The 26,963-nt window shown below is 43.8% G+C and overlaps 1 protein-coding gene and 1 long non-coding RNA gene across 15 annotated transcripts; both read left to right on the top strand.

Moving 5' to 3' along the window:
• The first annotated feature begins 52 nt into the window (after nucleotides 1-52).
• On the top strand, nucleotides 53-23,721 carry LOC124203590 (peripheral-type benzodiazepine receptor-associated protein 1-like). 13 transcript variants are annotated; one of them, XM_046600278.1, is made up of 33 exons: nucleotides 53-192; nucleotides 1,484-1,785; nucleotides 2,483-2,809; nucleotides 2,880-2,996; nucleotides 5,507-5,626; nucleotides 5,714-5,866; nucleotides 6,664-6,948; nucleotides 7,281-7,415; nucleotides 9,636-9,782; nucleotides 9,857-9,913; nucleotides 10,088-10,177; nucleotides 10,431-10,553; nucleotides 10,638-10,799; nucleotides 10,867-11,062; nucleotides 11,138-11,248; nucleotides 11,313-11,504; nucleotides 12,127-12,426; nucleotides 13,828-14,417; nucleotides 14,497-14,896; nucleotides 15,152-15,226; nucleotides 15,811-15,909; nucleotides 16,468-16,688; nucleotides 16,762-17,475; nucleotides 17,558-17,689; nucleotides 17,810-17,896; nucleotides 18,179-18,335; nucleotides 18,445-18,851; nucleotides 18,958-19,086; nucleotides 19,149-19,594; nucleotides 19,658-19,797; nucleotides 20,689-20,714; nucleotides 21,680-21,782; nucleotides 21,854-23,721. In XM_046600278.1, the coding sequence occupies exons 2-33, from the start codon at nucleotides 1,525-1,527 to the stop codon at nucleotides 22,435-22,437; spliced, it is 7,086 nt and encodes a 2,361-aa protein (XP_046456234.1). In that variant the 5' UTR covers nucleotides 53-192; nucleotides 1,484-1,524; the 3' UTR covers nucleotides 22,438-23,721. The 13 variants fall into 13 exon arrangements, 10 of the variants coding, with proteins under 10 accessions (XP_046456234.1, XP_046456237.1, XP_046456235.1 ...); XM_046600279.1 differs by lacking the exon at nucleotides 53-192 and adding an exon at nucleotides 1,157-1,409; XM_046600281.1 differs by lacking the exon at nucleotides 12,127-12,426.
• Nucleotides 23,722-24,673: 952 nt separating this feature from the next.
• LOC124203616 lies at nucleotides 24,674-26,041 on the top strand. 2 transcript variants are annotated; one of them, XR_006878561.1, is made up of 3 exons: nucleotides 24,674-25,082; nucleotides 25,752-25,912; nucleotides 25,985-26,041. It is a non-coding gene; the product is annotated as an uncharacterized LOC124203616 (long non-coding RNA). The 2 variants fall into 2 exon arrangements; XR_006878562.1 differs by having other exon boundaries at nucleotides 24,676-25,082; nucleotides 25,752-25,853; nucleotides 25,985-26,017.
• The last annotated feature ends 922 nt before the right edge of the window (nucleotides 26,042-26,963 follow it).

The following is a 26,963-nucleotide window of genomic DNA, read 5'->3' as shown; positions in this document are numbered from 1 at the left end:
TATTTTTTTTTTCGCTTGCATATTATTATTATTCACGAAGAGAGAAAGAGAAAAATATAAACGCAGACGACGTGTAGTGTTGCACGGATCGCATCAGTGCAGTGGCAGACGTCGGGCGGGAAGGAGCTGTTGATTCTGCACTCGACTCACCTTGAATATTCTCACGTGTCTTTTTTTCCATATCTCTGTGTGGTGAGTTTATAATATCCATCTCTTTCAACAGCCATTTCAAAAGATATCCTCATGTGTCACCTGCCATTTTAAATTCTTACCTGTGGTCTATACCAATTCCTGTTTTCATAAGAAACGCCCCTTTGTGTGTTGGTATCCTCGAGGAGGAAAGGTAAGATTATTTGGATTGCGGTTCAGATAACATCACGAGTCTCTCATTTCCTCTAATTAAACCCCGTGTAATGTAGTATGTACATCTTTTTTAAATCTAATAACGGCAAATGTTTGGAATTGGCCGCCACGAGGTGTGTGTGTGTACGTTTCTCGTGAGTATCTTTTACGATCTCGTGTGATTGTTTGTTGGTACACCAACAACTTGGGAATCGGATCACCAACAAGTAACAACAGCAGCTGTGATTGTCTACACGCGCTTGTGTGTGTGTGGGAAACGTCAATTAACTTAAAACAAATTCTTATTTAGTTTTTATCTTTGCCACTTTGTGTCCACTCGACAGGTGGGCCATCAAAATATCAAAGAAGATTTTTCTTAAAAATTCTTGGTTCGTTCGTGACCCGATTGTATAATCCAAATTGAAATAGTGAAATACCTCCCGGCCATTTTGATTCCCCCCCTCTAATCATCTGACATTCCCCCCCAAGTTCACCAGGGCACAGACCTGGCGGGCAACCCGGAGGTTTTTAGATATATTTTTCCTTGTGAGCATTTCTCCCTCTCAAATAATCAGCAAGACACAACTTGTTTTTTCGCTATTGTTCCATCCGCCAAAGGCTTTTCATGTGTAATAATTCCTTATTAGGTCGTCGTGCCAGTGACTAAGGACAAACCCAAAAAGTGTTGGCTGGACCTTCGATTGTTGTTGTTGCATGGCAAAGGTTTTTTCTCGAGTCCCGAAAAATGTAAATGAGATGAAAGAAGAATGAAGAGATGGCGCTTCTTCTTGTTTGGCACGTCCAGTTTGGGCTATTGCATCTGCCCGATGATGTTGTTGTTGTTGTCCATTGTTTTTCTCTTGAGCCCGCCCATCTGAAATGATTGCTTATGGGGCGTTATAAGACGGGCAACAGTTTTTCTTGGCCAGCAAGTGGCTTTTTCCGTTCAATTGAGGAGGAGGAGGACGGCCAGTATTTTCTAGTCTATTGGTTTGTGTGTGTGTGTGTGACGTAGTTTGTTTTAAAGGTCGTTTGGGGGATTGGCCTGGATGAATGGCGCATTACGTGTCCGTCTTTCCTAACAAAAACTTCCTGGTGCGTGAAATGTTTTAACTTTAGTTTGTATCCTGTTGTCTTCCAGGCCGGCACCAATAATATGCCATCCACCACCACCACCACAAAATGGAAAAGGATTTAGAGAAGACGAGCCGGAATCGATCCATTTCCGGCGGGGAGAGCAACAACAATGAAGAACTGGTTTCGATGGACGTCGAGGAGGAATCGGAAGCCTCCACCGCTTCCAGTTTGAACCAACAACAACAGCAACAACAACAACGGAAGCTCTGGCGGAGTAAATCCACCGTCCGGTCGCAAGAGTCGAGTCTGGAAGCGGCGACGGCCGTCACCAACGACGAGTTAAAAGAACTCAAACAATGGTTCCAGGTACAAAATATAATCAAATATGTAACATCTGTCCAGTTTCTTTGTAACATCTTTGCCTAAAGAAAGAAAAGCCTTTCGGCCCAGCTGAAAAGGAATTATTTATTATTTTTCTCCTTTTTCTTCCCCCTCTCCTGTGGAATGCTGGACACGGCCGGGGGCAAAGAGAAAACGAGTCCAGACTGTTCAAATGACTTTTTGGCTTGGTGGTGGTTGTACATAAAAGAAATTCCAATTTATCTCTCGATGCCGAGTGTGTCTGTGTGCGTGGCGGACGGACAATTTCACGTAGGCGGGCGATTTGAATGATGAGGAATCGTTTGTGCAATTGTGTGTCGACCACCCCCCAACACAAACAAGTTTGCCCGTTACGCCATTTTCACGGCTCATTTGACGTTTCACAAAAGAAAAAAAAAATTAATTTTTTTTATTGGCCGTTGGCGGCCCGGAATTGCTTGTTTTTTATTATATTTCTGCCCGTCTCTTTTTTTGTTGTTGTGAAAGATGATGATGATCATCTGGCGGGAAATTTAAAGTGGGCACAAATAAATAAATAAAAAGAAAACTAGTTGGTCGCCTGGAGGCGAACTGGCCGTCTTCCAGACGGGCCAAAAAGAAAAACAAACAAATTTCAAGTTATTTCTAATTTTATTCTGGCCGTGTGATGAATTGAATTTTCCATTTGATTTGATTTTTACAGTGGGAGAAGAGTCTGTCGATCGACGCGGCCATCCACCAGGAGCGTCTGGTTTGGCAGCGGCAGCAGCGCGGGACGCGGTGCGGAACGGTGGCGGAGAACGAGCGGCTCAAGGAGCGGGTCCAGGTGCTGGGCCACGAGAATTACGAATTGACTCGGATGCTGAAAAACGAGCAAATCCGCAACCGAGACGAAGACGCCAGTCAGCGGCGCTGCCTACGCCAGGCGGCCGCCAAAGCCCGGCTGGAGACCAGGGCCGCCCGTCGGCTCCAGGTCATGGAAGCTGCCGCCGTCCAGCAAGCCCAGCTGCAAATCAAACAGCTTGAAGAGGTTTTATTCAACAAAAACAAATCAAATCTATTTCCTTTTTTAAATTCAATTTCCTTTTGCTGGACAACAGACGATCGACGAAAAAGATAAATCGATCGCCAAACTGGAAGCGGAAAAATATTACCTGGGCGAACGCGTTTTCGAATTGACTGGAGTCGAGGAAGGTTTCTGGAGCGACGAGGTTTTGGTAAATAACAAAAAAAAAAAACAATTTGGATTTTTCACACTTTTATCATTTCCGGATTCCATTAATCCTCGTTTAACTGGAACACAAATAGTTCGATAATGACGTGTGGGATTTTTAGACACGACCGTGAAATCCTACACCCCCCCGGGTGGGAGGAGGGATTTTTATTCTATAGCGTCAAATGGAATAATAGCACCTGCGTTTTTATTTATTTTGAAATGAAAGGCGAGTCGTCGTCGTCGTTTTTCATTTTTCTATAAAAGACGGACGTTTACATTGGGTCGAGTTTAGTCACAACTTATCCGGCGTCACTTGCAAGTTGCCCGTCTCTTTCGCCACATGTGTGCACAGTTTATGCACTGCCAGATGCGGGATTGACGTCATTCGCCCGTTTTTTGTTCAACCGGATTGGATTTCGTCCACTTTTTGAAAGAAAGAAAAATGGCTGACGGATGGATTCCGGCGGACAATGGAGGAGCCCACAAGGATCTCAGGAGGAGGATCTCGAATTCGGCCCAAAGTTTGAACCGATTCGTCCGGCTGCCCAAACCCAAAAAGTGTCGATCGTGGGGCCGTCAGTTGTTGCGACGCTGGTCCAGCAGCGGTGCCAGTCTTTTCGGAGGATTTTTCGCTTCCACTCCGTCGGCCGGTGGATCCTGCGGGAGGAGTGACGTGAGGAATCCGGATTCTCCTCCTCGGTCGCTGGACGCGGATGTTTTCGCTTCGCTGTCGTCGGATTACGTCCACTTTGGGACGGCCACGCCCCCTCCTAAGCCTCCGCGAGTCCGTCGGTGGTCGACAGTCAGCGATGGATCCTGCCCAACCGACTGTGAAGGATCGCTCACTTCTGTGCAGTCGAGCGGATTACTGCAAGAGGAGGAGGAGGAGCGACGGTTGTTGTTTTTAAGGTTCCAGCTGGCGGCGGGCGCAGCTGGATGTTGTTCCAGCGTCGAGTTGTCGGTTGGGCCGGCAGATGGCGTCGGCCAATCCTCAGGTGCCGTCGCCGACGACGTGGGAGAAGAAATCCAAGGGGCGGAGTCATTGCGGACGAGTGGCGATGAAACGCATCCATCCGGTGCGGATGAAGAAGATGACGACGACCAGCACGACGACGGCAGCAGCAACGGCCACGACTGGATCGTCACGAAAAGAAAACTGTTGCGTCCATTATCACCGCCGCCGGCCACCTCTCACCACCACACCCACGGTGACTTCCGCTTGGAGGACGCCCGTCTCTTGTGGCTGGGCTGGCGACTAGGCCGTCCGGAGGTATGAAGGCCTTTGCCCGGTCGCATCCGCAATTCCGCTCACGATTTCAACCCCTTCCAAAAAAATAGAAATCGATGGGCCGCCTCTTAGATCACTGGGTTTTATTTGCATAGACGGCCCGGAAGGAGTCAGAGGGGACTACAGAGTTGTTCAAACACTTTTGGAATTTTTATTATTTATTCCGGCGGATTATTTTCTTTTTCTGAGATTGCCGCTGGCCCATTTGTTGCGGTTTGATGGACGGAAGAATAGAAGAAGAAATATCACCCGGCCCGGATTGCGTGCTGGGCGACGACCCCGAAAAAATTTCAAAACGACAATTGTCAAATTTTTTGACGGCCTTCAACTTTATTTTTTTTGATTTATTTTGGCGTGTCCGTCGGTTATTATTATTTGGCCGTTCCAACTGCGATTGGTCCGTTTCTTTTTCTACAAAAAGAAAAAATGGCCACGGTCACTCTCCTTTTGTGGTTTACATTTTTTTTTTTAAAGACGGCCCTGTCCAATTTTTTCCTACGAATGGAAAGAGAATGGAAGAATCTTTTGGAAAAACTGGAAGAACTTCCGTTCGGCCTTGAGGGTTTTACATCCCCGACACATTACGTCAAGTTAGGAGTGGGGGGGAGAGAAAAAGTTAATTAACTCTGGTCCCGGAAGTCGCAGTGAATAGAAAATTTTTTTTTTAAATTTAATTAGAATTAGAATTAAATTATTTGAATTTTAATAAAATTTACAATTCCATTTGGCGGAATTGAAAGGAAAAGAGGAATTTAGACGAATAGCAGTTGCCACTACTGTTGTTGTTGTCAATGTTGTTGAGGGTTTCTCTGTTGGGTTGTGCTGGGCCGTGTGTACCTGGCCGTGTCCGGGGGGCCAACGGGAAATGCCTGGAGGAATGTTTTTTTAATTTTCACGTTTTATTATAACCCTCCTCCCACTTTTCTCCCTTCCCCCCTCTTCCTACCATCCTACCATCCACCTTCTGGTTTTCCAGCAGCAACAATTGGGTAAAGTCATTCGCTGCTGCCGGCCAGCCGAATCAGTTCATGTCGAAACTTCATTGACTCGAGTTTATTTTTATTTTTCTTTGCCCGTCTCTCTTTGTGTGCCCGTTTGTTAGTTTGAATCGAACTGAGAGTGGAAGAAAACGATTTAATTTTTTGGATTATTTCGCCCGTCTGTGATTGTTAGTTTTGTTAGTTTTGCCCGGCTGAAATTGGATTTTCAAAATTTTGATTCAGACGAAGCCGGTGATATCGGAACGAGAGCGCGGACTATTGCAACGGGCCAACAGCCTCAATATCCACATCAGTCAGCTGCAACGGAACCAACGGATCTTGTCCAGCGAGAATGAGCAATTGGTGAACACAAATCAAACCAAACCAACTGGCCCGTCGTGGGAAAATCAAATTTTCATTTTTATATTTTTTCTTTTGTCATTTGTTTAGAAACGTCAAATGGAGATGGAAAGAGAGCGGCCGGCCGGCCAGCTGCAACGGGAACGTGAGCGTCAGCAAGAGCTGCAACTGCTGCGCAGGAAAAATGCCGAGCTGGCCATGCAGACGAAGAAACTGGAAGAGAAAGTCCGCAGTCTGGAAAAGGTATGAGATTCTTTTTCTTCTTTGAACAAAAAGAAACTGCTACTGGTGCATCCGGTACATCCGGAAACTCTGCACTTATTTCTCACTCTGACGTCCGTTCCATCCCTTCCACAAAAGTCAATTAGTTTCTCCCATCCGCTAATTGGCCCGGCCCGTCTTGTATCGATCCAGCAGCTAAGAAAAATCGCAATCAAATTTTGTGTTCAAATAATTTAAGAAATTCGATTGTAACAAATTTTTTCAAGTTTTTGTCTCTTCCGGGCCGGCAATTTTTTTATTTTTCGTGTTTGCTTTTGATGGATGTGTCCGGTTTGACAAGTAGCGCCTTTGGCGGTTAGTTGTGGAGACATGATCTCGGCACTTCTCACGTTCAATCAAATCCAGATGACCGGTAGACCGTTACCATAACGACCTGCCCGTCTGTTATTTACCCAAAAGAGAAAAATAAAAAAATTTCCCTTAAGTGAAGGGAGGAGGAGTCAGCGGTATAACGTGATTCCATCCAAAAGTTGCCGGACCGTGAAAAAGGCTAAAAGAATGACGGAAGTCAAAATAACAGAAGAAGAAGAAGATTATTTGTTTTGATTTTTGTCAGCTGCAGGTTTTTTGAACCTGAAATAAAAGGAGGAGGGGGAGGACTAAATGAGGCGGAATCTAAAAGGTGGGGGGGGGGGGGCAGAGGCAACGGACGGACTAATCGAATTCGGGACTGGCGCCAATTTCAAAATTGATTTTTTCGTGTGTCTGGGGGATTTTGTCAATTTGATTTATTTTTTTTATTTTTATTTCAACCGAAGAAATCGAAGGAGCTGCCGGCCATCAACGGTGAGCGGACGCAGCAGGTTGTGACCATGTCCAGGGAGCGGTCGATTGACAACAAGTTGCAACCTCAAGTCCACCACCAACAACAGCAGCAGCAACAACAAGCGAAACAGACGACAAATGCGTTGCGCTGGCGTGAAAAGGAAGTTGAAATGCAAAATCGCTTGACGGAACGGGAAAAGGAGATTGGCCGTCTCAAGGAGAAGCTCAGGGACCTGACCAAGAAACTACAACAGGAGCAACAACATTACAACAGCAAGGTAAAAGAGACATTTGGGGTCGTTTTTCTACTTGTGTAAATTGTTGTCCCCGGCCAAAAACAGGACGGCCAAGAACACAAAACATTTACCGTTAGAACCGGACTGTATAGAGCTGCTGCTGGACTTTGTCTAATGGCTATAATCCAGGGGACCGATTGCCCCTCTTCTTTTTTTTATTGAGTCCGTCCTTTTTTTATCGTCAACTTTGGCCGATTTATTGATGGGAAAGAGAAACAGAAACAAAAGAAAATGATAATGGCCATTGTAATCATGGAATATCGTGTGCCGGCCCTGTTTTTTTATTGTTTTTTTATTTTTTATTTTCTGTCCAGGAGTCGCTGCAAACGCAACAAAACGGGGTGGAATGGACCATCTTGTCTCAGGGTTCCAGGGAACTGGAAGGACTTTTGAAACTCGTCTCTAAAGAGCGACTCCAGCTGGAACGCAATTTCGTCCTGGCCACTCAGGTTCGACATTTTTTACATCATTTTATCTTGTTTTTTCCAACTGGCCGACGGCCTTCCTTAAAAGATATAACATTTAATGTAATAGCGCCTGCGCCGTATAGAACATCCGCCCAGTCTTGAGGGGGGGGGGAATAAAAAAAAAAGCATCCGGACAACTCACTGTCGGGGATCGATGAACAACAACCCGAAAATCTTTTTTTTTTCCCACTTGATAAAAATCAATTTTTTAAAAAATATTTCCCAGTCAAAAAATTTTGCCGGGCAAAAAAAATTTTTTTCTGCCCAGGGAAGACGGACGGATTTATCGACTCCCATCATCACCTTCGTATAGTAGTAGTAAAAATAAAAAAGGGTGCCTCATGTTGTTGTAGTTGCACATCACGTCCGTCACACACACAAACTCTGGTGGTGTGGGGTGGGGATGGAATAATCGATTGATATTGATTGTATGTGTGTGTGTGTGTGTGTGTGGTCTTGTCTGGGCACCTTCTACAGTGTAGCCGGGCGGAAAAAGAAGGGTGGTGGGGTGGTGGGCCAGCAAGACTCCCCACTTTTTGGCTGTGTGCTGGGTTGCTTGCTCCTATATACATATACACATATATATACAACATTTTGTTGCCCGTCGCATCCCCGGACCGGAGGGTTGGAAAATCGTGTGATCGATACCGGCCAGAGTTACTCTCTGCCCGGCAAGAAGAAAAAAGATTTTCTTTTTTCTTTTGGGTGACAGACCCGCTGGCAAGGAGATAGTGTCCCGATAAGGAGCTGGACCAGTCCAGCAATGAACTGGAACACGAAAGAAAAGCCTTCAGAGAGAGATATCTATTATATAAGGAACGGGTTGGGAGGAAGGGGGTGGGGGGGTTGATGTTGTCATGGGATGTCGTGACCTCATTGGCCAGCCATTGCCTGGGCTCGATGGAAAGAGATGCGGGAGCCAAACGGCCGCCGGACTGGGGTGGAAAAAAAAAGAAAAATAAAAGTAGAGAGAGAGAGAGAGACGGGCCAATTGTATATAATGTTGAACTGCGCCATGATGGCGTCGATGCCAACTAGCGCCACCGCTGCTGGACTACGTCGCCCAGTATTGATTTTTTTATTTTTCCTCGTGTTTGGCCCAGCTCTCCTCCTCCTTGCGTGATTCTCTCTACCCCCCCTTATCTTGTTCGGGACTGCGTCAATGGGGCTGCGCGGTTCACTGTGGTGCCCGTCGTCTGCGCCGCCCGTCTCTCTCTCTCTCTCTCCAACCCTCCACCAAAAAAGGGGCTGGCGTGCAATTTCCACCTCCCTTTGCTGGGCCAGAAAGAAGAAGAAGAAGAAAAAAAATTATATTTTTTGATTCTCTCGTACAAGTCTGCCCGGGCGATATATTTTGGTCGTCTCTTTGAACCGAACGGACGTGGTGGTGGTGGTGGAAAAGAAGAAAAAATCCGTTCCGTTCCGTCGTCGTCGTACTCCATTTCTTATAGTCTCACTCACTCTGTGCCCAGTTTTCATGCTGGTCAGGTCCGTCTGCATTTTCAATCGAAGCCGGCCTTCTTCTTCTTCTTATCGGATAAGACCACCGCAACTTTGATTCTTCTTCTTCCACTTGTGATTGGAATATAGTTTTAGAAGGCAAATTATCCCTCAAGTGCCCAGTGTGTCCAGTGTCAAATGTGAGCCAAAGGACGGACGAGAAAAAGTTTTTTTTCCTAGACGTCCAGTGCCTTGTGTCACCACCCCCGAAAAAATAGTGTGTGTGTGTGTGGATCGATCCTGATTTTTATTTGGCCCAGCTGTGTGTTGTGTCCAGCACGAAAAACACAAAATGGAATAATGTGCAGCTAAAAGAAACCAGCAAAGAGAAAAACGTAAATGATAACCATTTTTTTATGGCAATTGATTTCAAGAAAATTGTAGACGTGGCAATGTCGTAGCAGATTGAAAAAAAAAGGAAAGCAAATAAATAAAGAAAAAGAGAGAGACGGGCAATATATCTATATAAAAAAATGGATGAAGGAGTCAATAAGGATCTCTTTTTTTCTTTCTAGCTGGGTGATGATGTTTTTGGCTGGAATGCCGTTGGCTCTTTCGATATTTAGGGGGGTGGGGGAAGAGGCGATGTGTCATGTGGCCGGGCAAAAGTATTGAGCAATGAGAGGAAAAAAGGATTGGCTATATAGGAGCCAACAGTAGTCAATAGAATTTGATTTTTATTTGATTTTTCTGGCCGTCCAGGGATTGCAGCGAAGTGCCGAGCTTGACGTGACCCGCTACTCGGCCTTGGAGGCGACCAACGTCCAGCTCCGGCGGCAGGTGGAACAGCTGGAACTCTTGTGCAAGGAACAGGCCGAAGCGGCCCAGCAGCTCAGCAAAAGGCAACAGGTTAATTTTGATTAAATTTTATTTGATTTCGACCATCAGAAAAATTTTTAAAAAATGAAATTTGATTCGTCTAGGATCGAGAAGTGCTGGCCGAGCGACTTAAAGCCAAAACAGAGTACAGTCAAGACTTGGTAAGGACTCGGCTGTCCAGTCACACACATCAGCGGCTTAGACTGCGTGTGTGTCCATCCAGCCAGTAGAGAGAGAGAGAGAGTTTAAAATAATAACTTGGGCAAGAGTCCGGCTTAAAACCCTAAAATATTTTGTCTGTTTCGTGTGTGTCTGTGTGTGTGTCCGGTCGACAGGAGAATCAGCTGAGCAAAGTTATCGACAAGAACGCCGAATTGACCATTGAGAATTGTGACCTGAAGAAACAAGCCCAGGAGCTGCACCAGGTAAATATATAATAACACCCTGTACGACTACTGTGTGTGTGTGTGTCCGTTTCTATATGTATCGATTATTCCCTTTTTTTTTACCCGGTGATTTAACTTTTGTCTTGAAATTAATTTTGATTTCAAGCAGCTGGAATTGACGAGTCGATCGATGTGTGGGTTGAAATATTTGTTTTTTTTTTTCAAATTGCCCAGCACCACAATTTTTAATCGATGAATTTGTTTATATTTGCAATTGATTTGATAAAAACAGTTTGAAACGGAATGCCAGACGCTTCGTAGCTCGTTGAACACGGTGGAAAGCCAGTGCCAGGCGGCCCAGAGCGAAGTTGCCCAGCTCAAGGAGAAGATGGCCGGCCTGGATCATGTCCTCAGGGTGAGTTTTCTGGATGATTTTATTTTTGCAAAATTTTTTAAAATTAATTTTGACATTTTTATTTTAATATTTGTGGCCGGGCAGCAAATGAGAGAAGCGGCCGAGAAGAAAAAGGAATTGGAAAAACAACATGGAGAGTCGGTCAATGAGTTGCGGACGGCCCAGGCCCAGCTGGGATTGCTGGCCAGCAACAAGAACACGGAAGTGGAGCGGGCACAACATTCTCAGAACATCGAGTCGCTTCAGGTTTGCCCGTTTTTGTCTTGCCCAGCACCTACCACCCTCGATTCTCATTTTATAAATTTCCAAACAGTCGAGGATTCGCGAGCTGGAAAGGAAAATGGAATTGCAGAACGTGAGACACGATGAATTGTTGCTGGAACTGGCGGCCTTGAGACGGAACCAGCACCACCACCACAGCAACAGCAGCGGAGCTGGAAGCAGCCACCACGGCAGCAGTCAGTCACTAGGAGCCACATTCGATTTAGATTCAAGGGGATCCAGCCCAGGTACCCAAAAATTACAATTTTTATTTTATTTATTTGCCCAGCAGGTTGAATAATAATTGTATTTAATATCAACAGATTCACTGAGGTATTTAGCCAATGGTGCTGGATCGGTGACACGGACAACCCCTCTGGGACAGAGTGCCTCCAATTTAGACGCTCTCCTCGAAATGGACTTGGCCGTCTCGAGTAAAATTTTTATTTCCATTTTTTATCTTTTCTATTTAATTGAATTGGTGGGTTCAATTGTTAGATTACAACCTGGGCAAGAGCCTTTCGCAGCCGGTGGTTTCGACGTCTTCCATGTCGAAACTGACGGGCATCAACAGTGGCGGATCGTCCAGCAGCAGTAGCCATCACCACAGCGACATCGAGCGGATCATGGCCAAAATCGAGCAGGATAACCGAGTGCTGGCCGAGCTGGAAAAATCGCGCGCCACAATCAGTAAGTTCCGCCCGACACACATTTATCACCACTTTATTATTAATGTTAACAACACACAAAAGGATATATTCATTGCCGGCCAGGATCTTTTTTGTCTATTTTGTTATTTTTCTCTTTCTTTATCCAAATTATTAACATCATCATCTTCTTCTTCTTTCTGCACTCCTGTCGTGAGTTTCCCTCCTCCTCCCCCCTATTTTTCTGATTATTTTCATTTCAACATTTCCGGCTCCTGTGCTGCTGGCCGGTTTTTATTATCAACTCTCCCCCAGAAGAAGAAGAAGAAGAAAATCTTTTTTTTTTCTGTCTGCCGCACTAATCCGTTGAATTGTCGAGGACCTTGTGTGGCTCCGCCCATCCGTCGTTGACTAATTGATTTTTCCCAGTGCCCGGGCGAGGAAAGGAGTGGGAAGGGGGTAGGAGGGTAGGGATGGGAACGTGTAGTGGAGCAGCAAAAAGAGGATCGGATCTACCGGGATTGAAGTCCGTTTTTTGTAGGAAGAAGAAGAAGATGATGATGAAATGTTTTAAAAATGGGTTAGCTGGGCAGCTGGGCAAATGCTGGGCATTTTGGTTCTGGGTTGTTGATAGCCTGGTCTGTGTGTGTCCCGTGTGCCAAAAGCAGTGTCTCAGGAGAAGGGCAAAACGGTGACGTTTGCCAGCGATGACATGGTCCTGCACTACGGCGGCCAGAACCGGCACAGGCGCAAATCGACGCCGGCCAGCCTCAACCGGACGCCTTTACTCCACCACCACCACCAACAGCAACACCAAATGATCCAACAACAACCCCAATATCATCAGCCTTCTGCAACTGCACTTCTACTGCAACAACAACAACATCATCATTTACGCTTTTCTCCGCCCGTCTCTGCCCATCTCAGGCATTGGCTAGCGCCGGGCATTGAAACGAGTAAGAAGAGTAAGTTGAGAGTGATTGCTGGCCCACCTCTGCTCCCCCCGAAACAAAAAAATTAAAAAACCTAAAAAAAAATTGTTGCTGGCCTGCCCGCGCTGTATAGAAAGTAGGCTCTCCTCAATGACGGCCCGCACAACAAAACAAAACTCATCAAAAATACTTTCACCAAAAACACACACCACCCCACCTGCTCCCACACACACCAAAAAAAATTGACGGACAGCATGGCTGGATTTTTTGCTGGACAGACGAAACAAAAAAAAAAATATTTTTAGAGAGTAGTTGGGACAACCACAAAAAAAGACGAAAATATTTTAAAATCCAGCGGACTTATTAAAAATACCCAATTTTATTTTATCATCACATTATTTTAATTTTTTTTTGCTAATTAATTAATTTTGAGTGTCTTTCTGTGTGTGTGTGTGTGTGTTTGTTCCGGTCACGATCACGCCCCTCTTGATCCAGCCAAAAAAAAAGAAAAAAAAAAAACCTGCCGTAGACATTTGGTTGTTTCCGCAGTTGCCGGAAAATAATAAAAACAAAATTATTTTATATTTTTATCTTTTTCCCCAAACAATCGATCGATCTTTTTTTTTTCTTTTCCTTCCTGCACTGCACTGCTGCTGCTGTTGCCCAGCTAAAAAATAGAAAAAACAAAGTTTTTGCGGAGAAGAAGAAGCCGGCCCTGGCATCGTGTTACGTCCATTAAGTGTATCCTCTCTCTCTCTTTATCGAAAGGACGGCCAAGAAAGGAAACTATGTCGCCCCCCCCTTTTGTTAGATGTGTGTCTGTGTGTGTATTCTATATTATGTTATTAGATATAATGTAATATCTATACTACACAGATGGTAGGGTGCTGCTTGTTTTCCCACGCCCGTCCACCCTCTGTGCTGTGCTGTGCTGGATCGATTGAACGCGATATATATCCCTTTCTCTCTCTCTCTGCTCTCTCTACTCCGCGCGCGTCACACACACAAAGTGCCGGATTAGTTTCACCGGAAAAAACAAACAAAAACTTGTAGAACGGACCTGATCATGTTGTTGTATAGGCCGGCCCGCTTTTTTTTTTATTATTTATTATTTTCATTTTTTATTTTAATGCCACTAATATTTTTTGATTTGATTGAATTACCATCACACACGGAAATTATTTTTTTGATTTTTTTTTGTCGTAGGACACACACACGACTGGGCATCTTTTAATTTGATTTCTTTATTATTGCATTTGAAATATTTGTTTTCGGTTGTAGCAGACGACACTGTAGTTATTTTCTTAAAAATTTAGGTAGAGATCTAAATGATGTTGGTAGTTGATTATCCGCTGGAATTGATGAAACGGACCAATTTAAAATGAATTTCAAAAAAATTTTAATTTTATTTTTTAATTTTATTCTTTTTAAAAGGTTCTGGATATTCCAGTCACAACGGGGCGAGCGGATCGGCCGGCCAGTCGATGAGTCCGTCTCTGTACGGCAGCACAAGTTCGTCGGTGGGTTTGACGTCGACATTGACCAATACGTCGTCCATGTTTTTCCCGGCCAGCGGAAGCGGCAGCAACACGACGGCCGTCTCGACGGCGGCCGCCGATTTGGCCCACACGCTGAGCTTAGGCGTTGCCCAGCAGCAGCAACATCACAATTCATCGCTGGTCTCTGGTGGACTGAGATCGACGCTGACGGCGCCCGGCAGCGGTGGCGGTGGCAGCATGGCCTCGATGTTGCATCCGCCTTTGTCGCCGCTGAGTCTGCCGGCCCTGCCGCTGGACGCTCATTCGGCCCACTCGCTCCTGCACACGGTGCCGCTGCATTCGTTCCGCCATCCGGAGCCCGAGAGCAGCGCCGACATGCTGGAAATACCGGGCAAGGGCCGCTGCTACGTCTACCTGGCCAAGTACACGTACGATCCGTTCAGCCAGTCGCCCAACGACAATCCGGAAGCGGAAGTCTCGCTGGCCGCCGGCGATTACGTCCTCGTCTGGGGTACAATGGATGAGGTATAAAGAGACGGGCAATTTATTCCGGCGGATCAAATTTTATTTAAAAAATTTTTATTAATTTTTTTATGAAATTCAGGACGGATTTTACGAGGGAGAATTGCTGGACGGACGCAAAGGTTTGGTCCCTTCGAATTTCATCCAGCGGCTGCAGGGTGAGGATTTGGTGGAATTCCACCGGGCGGCCGTTCTGGGCCTGCAGATTTGCGGTGACGACAGCAGCACGACGAGTTTACCTCGTGACCTGCTGGGCGTCAGTCCAAATCACTTGGCCAGCGTCGGCGGCGGCGGAGTCGGCAACAGCAGCAGAGCCGGCCATCCGTCTCATCCGTCGATTCATCAACTTCCATCGCATCCGCAGCACCAGCAGCAACACCAGCAACTGCAACAACAACAACACCAGCTACAACAACAACAGCAACAACAACAAGGTCTGCCACACCAACAGCCGATTGCGGCCAACGAGCCCATCGATCAAGGTCCGTCTCATTTTGGAACCCCAAAAAAACTTTTTTATTTTATTTTATTTTTATTTATTTTTTTCCCGCGTGTGGAATTTTCGTGTGAGTGTGTGAACTTAATCTGATAACATCTAACGAGTATAGGGATCTAATCTACATCAAAATTAATTTTAAATCAATTACATGTAAATATATAAAACCAAACCAAATTAACTTAAAAAAAAAACACATATAAAAATACGACCCAAAAATATCCCCAAACTATGTACACAGCGCATATGCCAGCGGCTGGAAGCAGTCAGGTGGCCTTTCATAGTCCGGCCAGTCGCAGTAGGGGCATCAATCAGTGTACGTTTGAATTATTTTTAAAAAATTAAATTTTATTTATTTATTTATTTTGAATTAGATAATTTTATTCAAATAATTCTCCCGTTGTTAGATTTTGTGTAGTTTTTGATTTTTGTTGCCCAGTCTGAATTTTGTATTGTCTCGGCACCACTTCCGGTTTCAAAAAGTTCCAGTCCCTCCACCGCATTATACATTAGAAGATTGGGCAATAATTTCAAAATATTTTCGATGGTCCGTCTTGTGTCTCTAGTTTAGATATTTCTTAATAGAGCAGCTCTCTCTCTCTCTAGCAACACCATTTGTTCCAATTTTTGATTTGAGTCTGTTGATATAATATCTGTGGAATGTCATGTCCGTCGAAACAATTGGACCGAAATGTTCGTCACCACTTCCGGTAGAGTTGTCCAGCACACTTCCGTAGTCTCTCTCCCTTTGGTAGTCTGTTGTTACAATTAGGGTTGTTGTTGTTGTTGTTGCACGTCAAAGTTGTCCGTCACTTTTTTATTAATTTTGTTTTTTATAAACAAAAAAGATTTTACTTAAATTTTAATTTTTTTGATTATTTTATTTTTGGCGACCAATAGATGACGCTGCCCGTCAGGCTCTCGACTGGGGTCTGATGGAGTTGCAGGAATTCCTGGAAGACGAGGAGCTGGCCCTAGGAGTCAAAGGAGAAGGACCAGGTATATTACAATTACGGACGGACTTTTCTATTTTCCGAAAAATCTTTTTTTTTCCCACCCGTTTCTTTCCAACCAACTATTTTCGACCCAATCAAAAATATTTAAAACTTGAGTTTGAAAATTTTAATTCAAACAATTCGTGTAGGGTTGAGAGTTTATATAGTTGAGTAGCCGGGCAGCTGTATTGTGTTAATCGGTTTTTGAAACCCTCCCCCCGTTGTACATCTTAGCTCGGAAATGTTGAAATGACATTTCCTCTAGTTTTATTAGCCGGAACTAGACATTTCTTTTCTTCATCCCTTCCATTCATTCGTTCTTCTTTCTTCTCTTTTCGATTCGTTTTTATTTTCATTTTTTTTCGAATATTTTTCATCATTCCACCCGCAACGCAAAATTCCTATTTGCCCGCCCAACACATTTTTTCTTTTTCGTTTTTACTTTTGAATTTCCGTTGTGGTTGGTTGGTTGGTTTGGTTTTCCTTCTTTGATTTCCTTCCATCCTTCCGCTTTTTCTCTCTCTCTTCCGTTTGAGCGTTTTTTCCGGCATTGACGTCATAGACTGGCTCTTCCTTTCGCTGCTAGTCCCACCACCGCGTCAGCTGACGCTGGAACGCCAATTGAACAAGTCGATCCTCATCGGCTGGAATCATCCGGAAGGAGCTCCGCCGGAATCGGGACAGATTGCCTCCTATCATGTCTACGTCGACGGAATACTCCGCACCACCATCCGGGCCGGCGACCGATGCCGGGCCCTCATCGAAGGCGTCGATTCCAGCAAAGTAAATTTTTGAACAAAATTATTTGACTGGGCAGAAATTTTTAAAAATTTAAATTTTTTTTATTCAATTACAGCCGCACCGGATTAGCGTTCGCTCTGTGACGCTGAGACGCCGGGCCTCGCTGGACGCTGCCTGCACGATGGTGATTGGCAAGGAAGTTCCGTCTGCTCCGACTTGCGTCCGTGTGAGTCACGTGACGGCCACATCGGCCCTGATTTCCTGGCTGCCGGCCAACTCGAATTACCAGCACGTCGTCTGCGTCAATCACGTGGAGGTGCGGACGGTCAAGCCGGGCATATTCCGGCACACCATTTCCGGCCTCTCGCCCAACACCATCTACCGGGTGACGGTCAAGGCCAAGAACATCCGCTCGCCGCACTTCAACACGATGGACGAGACGACGGCCAAGTACGCCGAAAAGTATTGCACCCACGTCGAGTTCCGCACGTTGCCCAAGGGCGTGCCCGACCCGCCCGTCGACGTCCAGGTCGAGCTGGGCCCCCAGGACGGCACTTTGCTCGTCACCTGGCTGCCCGTCACCATCAACAGCCAGTCGGGCAAGTCGAACGGCGTCCCCGTCACGGGCTACGCCGTCTACGCCGATGGACGCAAGGTGACGGAAGTGGACAGCCCAACGGGCGACCACGCCTTACTGGACATTTCCAGCTTCATGGGCCTGCAGGCCAAGCACGTGACGGTGCGGACCAAGGCGAGAGAGAGCCAATCGGGCGACAGCGTGCCCACCCCTGTGCCCATCGACCTCATCAAGAACCGCGGCGGCAATCGGGTAAGACGGACTAAAAATTATTTTTTTATTTGATTTTGCCCGGCATGACCCCCCACCATTTTATTCCGCTTGCAAATGAAAGAACGATGACGTTCAATGCCCAGTCAATAACAACGAGATGGTAGTAGACGAGACGGACGTAGTGGAACATAGTTTTGGCCCGTCGGAAGACATAGTAGGCCTGTGGAATCTCAGTTTGCTGGCCAGCATCAAGGTACCGAATTTTTATTTTTATCTTTTTAGTTTTTGTTTTATTTTTAGTTTCATTTTTTATTATTTTGTGTTTGTGCCTGGATGTTGTTGTTGTTGTTGTGGTTGTTGGACGGACGGACAGGACACGTTAGAGTCGGACGAACGGCCGTCTGAACTGTCCGACATTGCCGAAGAGCCGGAAGAGTATCAGGACTGCAGTAGCGATGGCGTAAGTTGACACTTAGACTCTCCACACTTAAAAATGTAGTTGATTGTTATTCAATCCCGGTTGATTTATTTGGTTACTTACGAGTTATTGGTCCAGCTTTATTATACGTACTCTCTGCGGTTGACGCTGCGGTGCCGGATCGATCAAAGTTGCACGCTCCAATACCTTTGATTGATGATGATGTGCATTTTTATTTTATTTCTTTTTATTTTTATTTATTTCTTGTCCGTCTTGGGACTGGCCGGGTGTCAACGTTCCCACTTCACACACACACACACACAGGAAATGATGAACGAAACGAGCCGGGGCAGCAACAACATTGGCCGGCGCAATTTCATGGAACAATCCAACAACGGACGAGGCCAGCAGGGCGGCGGTGGCATGATCCAGCGCAATCAGTACCTCAATCCTTCCATGCCCGGACCCATCCCGTCTATCGGTACATATATATTTTCCTTTTTATTTTTATTTTTATTGCCCGGCATTGGCTGTGGCTAACGGCCCGTCTTTTCTTCTTTTTGATGGCCGGCACACGCCAACGATAACAGAAATCACCAAGGATACGGCCAGCGAGCGATCGGGCGATAGCTATCGCGGCCGTGACGGCCAGCAGGGAATGTACGACCGAAACAAATCTCTGCCGGCCAACCGCAACCCGCAGATGGTGGGCGGCCCCAGGAACGTCCAGGGACAGCAGCAGCAGCAGCAGGGACGGGACAACTATTACGCCTCGACGACGGGCAGGAATCAGCAGCAGCAGCAGAATGACGGCTATTACGATCAGCCGGGCAACAGACGCGGACCAGTGGCCCGCGGTGGCAACGGCCGCCAGCCGCCCATGCAGCAGCAGACTAGGATCTTTGTCGCCCTGTTCGACTACGATCCGCCCACCATGTCGCCCAACCCCGACGCCTGCGACGAAGAATTGCCATTCCGCGAGGGCCAGCTCATCAAAGTAAAATTCATTTGAGAAAAATTGAATTTTGAATTTTTTGGCGGGGAATTTTTTGAATTTTTGGCGGGAAATTTAAAAATTTGAATTTATTTTTGAAATTTCAAAGGTTCGAGGCGATAAAGACGCTGATGGATTCTATTGGGGCGAAGTAGCCGGCCGTTCGGGTTACGTACCTTGCAACATGGTTTCTGAAGTCCAGGTGGACGACGAGCGGGTCGCCCAGGAGCTCCTCAAAGTGCGCGAAATTCAAATTTTCCAATTTTATTTTTTTCTCAAATTTAATTTTTTGTCCCGCAGGAGTCTGGAGCAGACGGGCCGAGTCATTCCCGGACCCGGCGCAATTTGCGAGCTCAGGGCCAGCCGGGCCACGGTCGTGACCGCTGGGGTGACATTTACGCCAACATGCCGGTCAAGCGGATGATCGCCCTGTACGACTACGACCCGCAGGAATTGTCGCCCAACGTGGACGCTGAAGTGGAACTGTCCTTCCAGACGGGCGACATCATCTACGTTTACGGCGACATGGACGACGACGGGTTTTACCTGGGCGAGTTGCGCGGCCAGCGCGGGCTGGTCCCTTCCAATTTCCTGACGGAAGCGCCGCCGGATTACGACCCGTCTCAACCGCGTCACAAGCGAGGCGGCCAGCAGCAGCAACAGCAGTCGGCCAACATGAACGACAAGTCTGGCGGAGGCGGACAGATGATGCAGGATCGCGGACGGGATTCCAGTTATTACGGCGGGTAATTTGAAATTTTCAAAAAATTGACTTTGAATTGTTTTAAAAAATTCTAATTCTAACGTAGAAATCGCAGCCGGGAACGGATGGATCACGATCGAATGGATCCCCGGGATGGACGGGGCATGTCCGGCGCCGAAGGTCCCCCACCTCCTCCACGTACGACCAATCACCGGCCGTCCGACAATTCCCGCGATCGTCGCAGCGGTAAGTTCAAACTTGAATTTTTCAAAAAATAATTTTATCCTCCCAAATATTTAAGTTAAATCAATTACCAGCAGAGTTTAAAGATAATCCTGTAAATAAAATTTAAAAAATATGAGAGGGGAAACAAAAAATAAATCATCCGGTTGATTTTAATTAAAAAAATTAATTTTGAGTTTGAAAAAAAAAAAAACAAATCCAACAACACAAGACACATGTACAGATTTTGAGGCTGAATCGATCCAACCAAAAAAAAAAAGAAGCATGATGTCCGTCTCTCTCTCTCTCTGTCTTTCTCATTTGATGTTGGTCTTGCAATTTCTCGGTGGATATTTCAAGCACCTTTCTCTCTCTCTCTCTCTGTCTGTGTCTTGTCTTATTCATCCTCCCAATGCTCAAATGTTTCGACCAACGTCCGCTAGATGTCGCCTTTAAAAACAAAGTACAAATGTACCTTTTAAAAAAAAAGTCCAATTTTGATCACATAGCCGAGAGAAAAAAAATAACCATACGAGAAAATTAGGAATTGTCTACGTAACAACACATTTAGAGAAAAGAGTTCAAACACACAAAATTCCCTTTATTTTTATTTTCCCACCTTAATTTTTTTTTTCAATTTAATTTGATTGAAAACAAAAAGAAATATGGCTGCCTTTGTGTGTTGTGTCCAGTGTCTCTCTTTCTCTCTGCACCGTCGATTCAAAAAAAAAAGAAAAACAATTATTTTATTTTATTTTTGATTTTTTGATTTACATTTCCGATACCTTCGTCTGTGTCTTCTATATTTATCCCCCGAAAAAAAAAAAAACACGAAATGGCACTCTCTCTCTATCTCTATCTCTATATTTCCTCCTCTCACTCTGTCCGGCTGTGATGGGTCCGTGTGTTGCATAGACGTCTACTCGCCTGATCGTCACGAGGTAAATGCTCTTCTTTTCAAACAAAAAAAAACAAACAAATAAAAACATCCCCGAAACAAAATGGCGAATAGAACACGAAAAAAACAATTTCCTTTTTTTTTTTTTCAATGTTTTAATTTGTCTAAATTTTTGAATTATTATTTGATTTCGATTTAAATTTGTATTTTTCTTTTGGTCTTTTGTGTGCCTGCCTGTCGTTTTCCCACTTTGTGTCTGTGTTTTTGCCCGTCCGTCCGCAACCACACGCACTCACTGTTTCGTACACACACACACCTCCAGCCTTATGGTTTGTGTTTCTATACTTTTTATTTTTCAAAAAGAACACACGTACATTAGACATTGAAATGGAAAAAAAAGAAACATTTTCTCGGTTGCTGCTTCTGATCAATTGAGTTGCTGTTGCGGCTTATTATACGCTTAGATCATTTCACCACACGCTCAGTGGCTTTTGTGCTGGCTCGATTTTATTTTGCGAATAATTAATGATTTAATTATCATTTTTTTTTCAAATTTACCGCTTAATTATTTCTTTGATTTCTCATTGGATTGAGTATAAGAGTTGCGGGTTGATGGGTTATCATTATTTTATTATTTTCTTTATTTCATAGGCGAATTTCTATTGAACCAAAAAAAAACAATTCTAATGACTACTAATTTAATTAGTAGGAGCATCCGCTAATTTATTTTTTTTCTGTGTGGTAGTTCGTGCTGGCGAGTGAGGAGCAAATTTTAAATTTAAAAGTAAAACGGAATCGCAGTTGTAATTAAGGGAAAAGAGTTGTTGTTGCTCTTTTTCTTTTGTATGATTTTGGTTTTTGGTTTGAGTTTTCGAGTGTTACGTGCCATTGCGTCGACAGTTTAATCGGGAATTTTGGAAATTTTTGCGAATTAAATTTTGTGTGTATTTTTTTTTTTTTTCGATTTTTTGCTGTGCGTTTGGCGCGGGAAATTTGAAAATTGTGCAGGGGAGGTCCATGGCGGCGGTCGGGAGAGATGGTAACAACCCGATCAATAACCAACGCTTCTACGCAGAAGACTCTTTCTCCGACGTCGACGATAGATTTAAAGGTAATTTAACATTTAACTTAATTTGATTACCTTTTAAAAAATTAGATTAATTGATTTGTGAATTCAAACAGGAAGACCGGATTCGATGGATTACGCCTACAACAACGGAATGGCAGATCCCATGCAACAACAACTACAGGGCATGAATGGACAACCACAACAGCAACAACAACAACAACCGAATTTCAACGGTGGAACGGGTGGGCCCATCCGCAATTTGCCCATGAACAAGACGACGAGAGGCTTGCCGCCCGTCCTCCCCGATCCTTCCGTCATCCAACAGCAACAGCAGCAACATCTCGGTCAACCGCCCCTCAACAACATGATGATGATGAACGCCGATGCCAACAACCACCTTTACGGTCACGCCAACAACGTTGCCGCGCCCCAACAAGCGACGACAGCGCCAACTTCCGCACCCCTGTCTTCTCACTTTTCCTTTTTCGGGATGGGCGGCAACAACCAGCAGCAACAACAGCAGCAGCAACAACAATCGACAGGGCCTAGTCTCATCCAGAAGATGATGGGCGGCGTTGGTGGCGCTGCCACCGCTGCTGCTGCTCCGACGACGACGACGTCCGGCACGACGGAAAATCCAGTCGAGGGCCTTTTATCCAAAGGAAAAGATTTGATATTCAAGAAATTCGGCCTCTAATGAAAACATCTAGTAACAATAACCTTTTGCACAACAACAACAACCAACTCTGCCATAATAATCGATTCGAGCTGAAATAATCCCCTTCAAAAATGAAACCAAAAATGGATAGCGCGAAAAAACAATTTGAATTTTGACGAGCCAAATGGATGAGGTCAAACACATTTTTTTTTAATTGCAAAGTTTCCCCAAAAGTTTTGTGGATGTAAGATATAAAAATACGCACACACAACTCCTGTCTGTCTGTCTGTCTTGACCCTCTCTCTTTAACTTTCTCGTGTACAGTTATAGCAAAAAAAAAAAGGGGTTTTTTGGGGGGGTTATTTTTCCAGCTAATTAAAATTTGTTTACTCAAATTGAGGAAGAATTTTTGGGTAAATTAAATTTTTGTTTTAATTTTGTCCACCCAACATTTTTTAAATGTCTGTGTGAGCCCTGTACATATATAAACTTCAACTATATAGGAATTGTCGCCTGGCGGGAAATTTAAAAATATTTGAATTAATTTTGTTTTTTCAAATTTTTTGGGGGATTTTTTCTTTGGCCGGCAGTAATTTGCTTTTCCCCATTAAAAAAATTGAAATTCGTGTTACATTCAACATCAAGTCTCCCCTTTAAAGAAAAAAGAGTCCCCCCCCCTCTCTCCTCCCTCGTTGATATTTACATACAAAAAATATTAGGAGTTCCGCAATTTCTATCAGCCCTATTTGCATTCTATTTACATATCAATTCTCTCTCTCTCTCTCTTCTCTATCTCTACATTTTTCATTCATTCTTTTTTTTTTTAAACTATTCTTTGGCTTAATCTTTCTTCTTCTTCCCGTTAAATTTCTCATATTATTCAGCTTGTTGATATTAATTAACAACAAAATCGTTTTCTCTTCACTGTGCAAACCCCCCCAAAAAATTATTAATCAGAAATTTACAGTTTAAACAAATTGTGCATTTTCAGCGTGAGCCAAGTTGTGGGTGTATATGTGTGTGCGTGTGCTTTTTGTTTGTTTTTTCCAACAATTTCCCGCATCAAAATCCAAACAAAAAAACCAAATTTCCCATTTTTTTTTCCTTTTATTTTTTAATCTTTTTTGTCACATCGCCTCTATGGAATTTTTCGTTTCATTCTCGACCGCCATCTCTCTCTCTCTCTCTTTATTATTGCATTATTATTACAATGTTCGTTATGGTTATAATCTATATCTTTACATACAATTCTCCATATTATGTGTAACTGTACAAAAGGCATACAAAAAGGAAACAAAAAAACAAACAAAATGGCAAAGCAAACACATTTTTCTTTTCATTTTCAAATCGCAAAGTTACAAGTAAAAAAATATTCTATCATTAATTTAATGACAACCGGATTTTTTTTTATGTTTTAAAAACGAGTAAACGACCATCAACTCCCGCTTACCGACCGTCTGGTTTTAAGTTTATGTCTAGCATCGGTTCGGCAACAGAGCCTGAGCTACTGACAAGCTCCATAGATGGCGTAGTTGCCAGTCGGTTCGGATAAGAAAGGGTTGACTTCCAGGCCTGTTTCCAGCATGAAATGCTTCCACGAAAAGTGACACAAGACAGATAAACGTTGATTACCAGGACTAACAGTGGAGTGAGAATTGATTGAAATAGAAAAGTGACAAGTGTGACACCATCTACAAGATAGGTGCATGGAATTTGTCAAGCAAAATGTGGCTTTCTAATGTAAACACTGTATACAATAAGTGATACACCTGTTCAATTACATTGACCATTGGTAGCCTACAGAACGAGGAAGCAGTCCTTTCGATTCATTATGTAAGTTATTCAGTGAAATGTTTTTCTGCATTTTCAAATGTAGCTGGTGTTGTTCTGAAGCCAATTGTTTTTGAGTATGTGGGTTCTAGGATGTGGTTGTGGTTGTAGGGATTTCAATGTCCTAACATCATGCTTCCTGATTATCCAGTTAAACTGTAAACTGGAATCAGTAAGATGCTCCGACAATCAGAGGTGACCAAGACAAACATGTGAGTGGCGTTTGAGAACATACATTGATAATCTTAATCCACGATTCCACTGTAGAAGCTTCCAGAATCAGCTTTGTCAAAAGATCTCCAACAATTGGAATATTTATTGGGCTTGGGTTCTATGATGTACCTTACAGACAAGAACTGGATTGCAAGAACCTGAATTTTACAGACAAAATCCACAAGGGTTTATCCGTTTATTTGAAAATGGCTCAGAGATGGCTCAGTAAAAAAGGTTAAAAAACACAGAGTTGGCACTAGAGGGAAAAGGTTGGAAAGGATAGTGATTCTGCTAATGTATGACTCAAAGTGTTGGGTGACAAAAACATCATCAACTTTTCGACTCATTCGGGCAACGCAAGCTCAACCACAGTAATCACTACCTTTTCATTGGACATATTTCTTGTTGATAATCTTTGTACGACATCTATTTGAAGTAAAAATTAACAACCAGACTTTTCTTATCACCAGGTGGTAGCTACCAAGGAATGCGTCGCGTAGTAGAGGCGGAAGGAGGCAGGAATGCAGTAGAGGCCGCTATAGAAGCCGGCGGATTATGAAGCTCACATTTGCGATGTTTTTGGAATTTCGTCCGTCCGTCCGTGACACAACTGCAGTCACTCGCCACGGGATTATGCCAAGGTAACCAACAATTCACTTACTTTCGTAGATTATTTACTAATAATCTACTTGCGTTAAACTCTGCGTCTGTGTAAACATTCAAAAATCACTAATCAGGCCCTTCTTGCGCGTCAACAAAGTGTTACTTAGACGTTTCTTTTTTCTAACGCTAGATGGCTTTTCATTTTCATCTGTCAAAATAGTCAGTTTCAGTTACTTTGCAAATCTCTTTAAACATTTATTGGCAATTATTATGTGGAAGATTAATAGTGAAAACTGACGATACTATTCCACCAACAAAGCTCACTTGTTAAATTTTCGATATTTGCTTTTTTCTATTTCCTGTTTTCTCAGTCAGTAGTTAAGTAAATATTCATTCGACGCACAAAGGAACCACATATTCGTGATCCTCGTAGTATTTGGAGTAAAGTTCATTTTTTTATTTGTACGTACGCGTACTTCCGGTTTCGAGAATTATCCTGAACTATAGTTCAGGAAAATTCTCGATTTTGGTCAAATTTTGGATTTCGTTTGATTCACACTAATCGACCCCGAATTTCATGGAGATTACGAATATTTGGTTTAAATTGACGACAGCTCAATGATTAATGCGCTAGCGCTTACTTTCGGTTTATTTCCGGATTTTTTAAAAATAAAACTAACAAGTAAACCTTATTGTTCTCTTTTCAGATCCGAGAGTTTCAGTCTACATTTATGAGAAGTTTCTGGATGTCCTTTCAAGAAAAAGGACGAGGACTATACGGTCAACAAGATCCCTGTTTACTAAAACCCGTAGGCTGCTACCCTTTGATTCCATTTTTACTTACTTACAACTTACTTCTTGATTTGAGGTATTGCTTTTTGTCGCTACAATCTTGTTTGAAAATTATTGTCATCAAAATAAATGTTCATTCTGTTTACAGGGTAATCCTTCGCTACTGATCATGGACTCCATTGGTGAAACTGAAAACTGAAGAGAGAATGCTGTAATCCAAGACTGATAAATTGTGTAGTTAGATTAAATGACAAGTGCATTTCTGGGCTCCCTTCTTTTCAGTGGCCCCGTTTCCCTAACTAACCACTAACCAACGCCCGCCGGTGGTCACTCACCCGCTGTGAAACCAGGAGGAGGGGAGGGCTCTGGTCGAACGGGGACTTGGAAGGCGCATGATCTTAGGGTCATGAGTCTAACCCGGAAGCCTAGTATGACTAATCGCTCCCCAGTAAAACTTGCCTCGCACTCTTCTCTCCTCTTCCATTTCCAGGTAATCTCCCTGGATCTACGCCGACACTGCATGTGCGAGTTTTAGCAAGCAATCCGCCACCCAATTTGACAAAAAGTGATAGTTTGTTTTCACGGAAATTGCTTCAGACGGTTGAAAAATTTCTAGTTAAAAAATCTCATGTAGAAATTAGCATCTAGTCTACTGGTGCAAATTCCGATTCTTTAAGCTTGATTAATTTAGGTGATGTGTTAAAAGCTATTGTGGGTAGCTACAAAATTGAACTAATTCGCTTTTTTAGAATATTTTGAAGAGAGATCACAAGAAAATCTAAAAACAACAAAATGATCTAAAACCAAAATATTCAGAAAAAGTTAGTTCAATTTTTTAGCTACCCACAATAGCTTTTAACACATCACCTAAATTAATTAAGCTTAAAGAATCGGAATTTGCACCAGTAGACTAGATGCTAATTTCTACATGAGATTGTTGAACTAGAAATTTTTCAACCGTCTGACGCAATTTCCGTGAAAACAAACCATCACTTTTTGTCAAATTGGGTGGCGGATTGCTTTCTAAAAAGCCTCGCACAAAAAAAATTGTCTTGAACCGGACGCTCTGTTTAATGAATTGTTTATTTTGCATGTGTTCCAGGATAAATATAGGTTATACAATTTAT

Source organism: Daphnia pulex, chromosome 10 (assembly GCF_021134715.1).
Source record: "Daphnia pulex isolate KAP4 chromosome 10, ASM2113471v1".
In the NCBI taxonomy this organism is placed as follows: domain Eukaryota; kingdom Metazoa; phylum Arthropoda; class Branchiopoda; order Diplostraca; family Daphniidae; genus Daphnia; species Daphnia pulex.
Note: the sequence above shows the minus strand (reverse complement) of the source record. Positions and strands in the feature narration are given on the sequence as shown.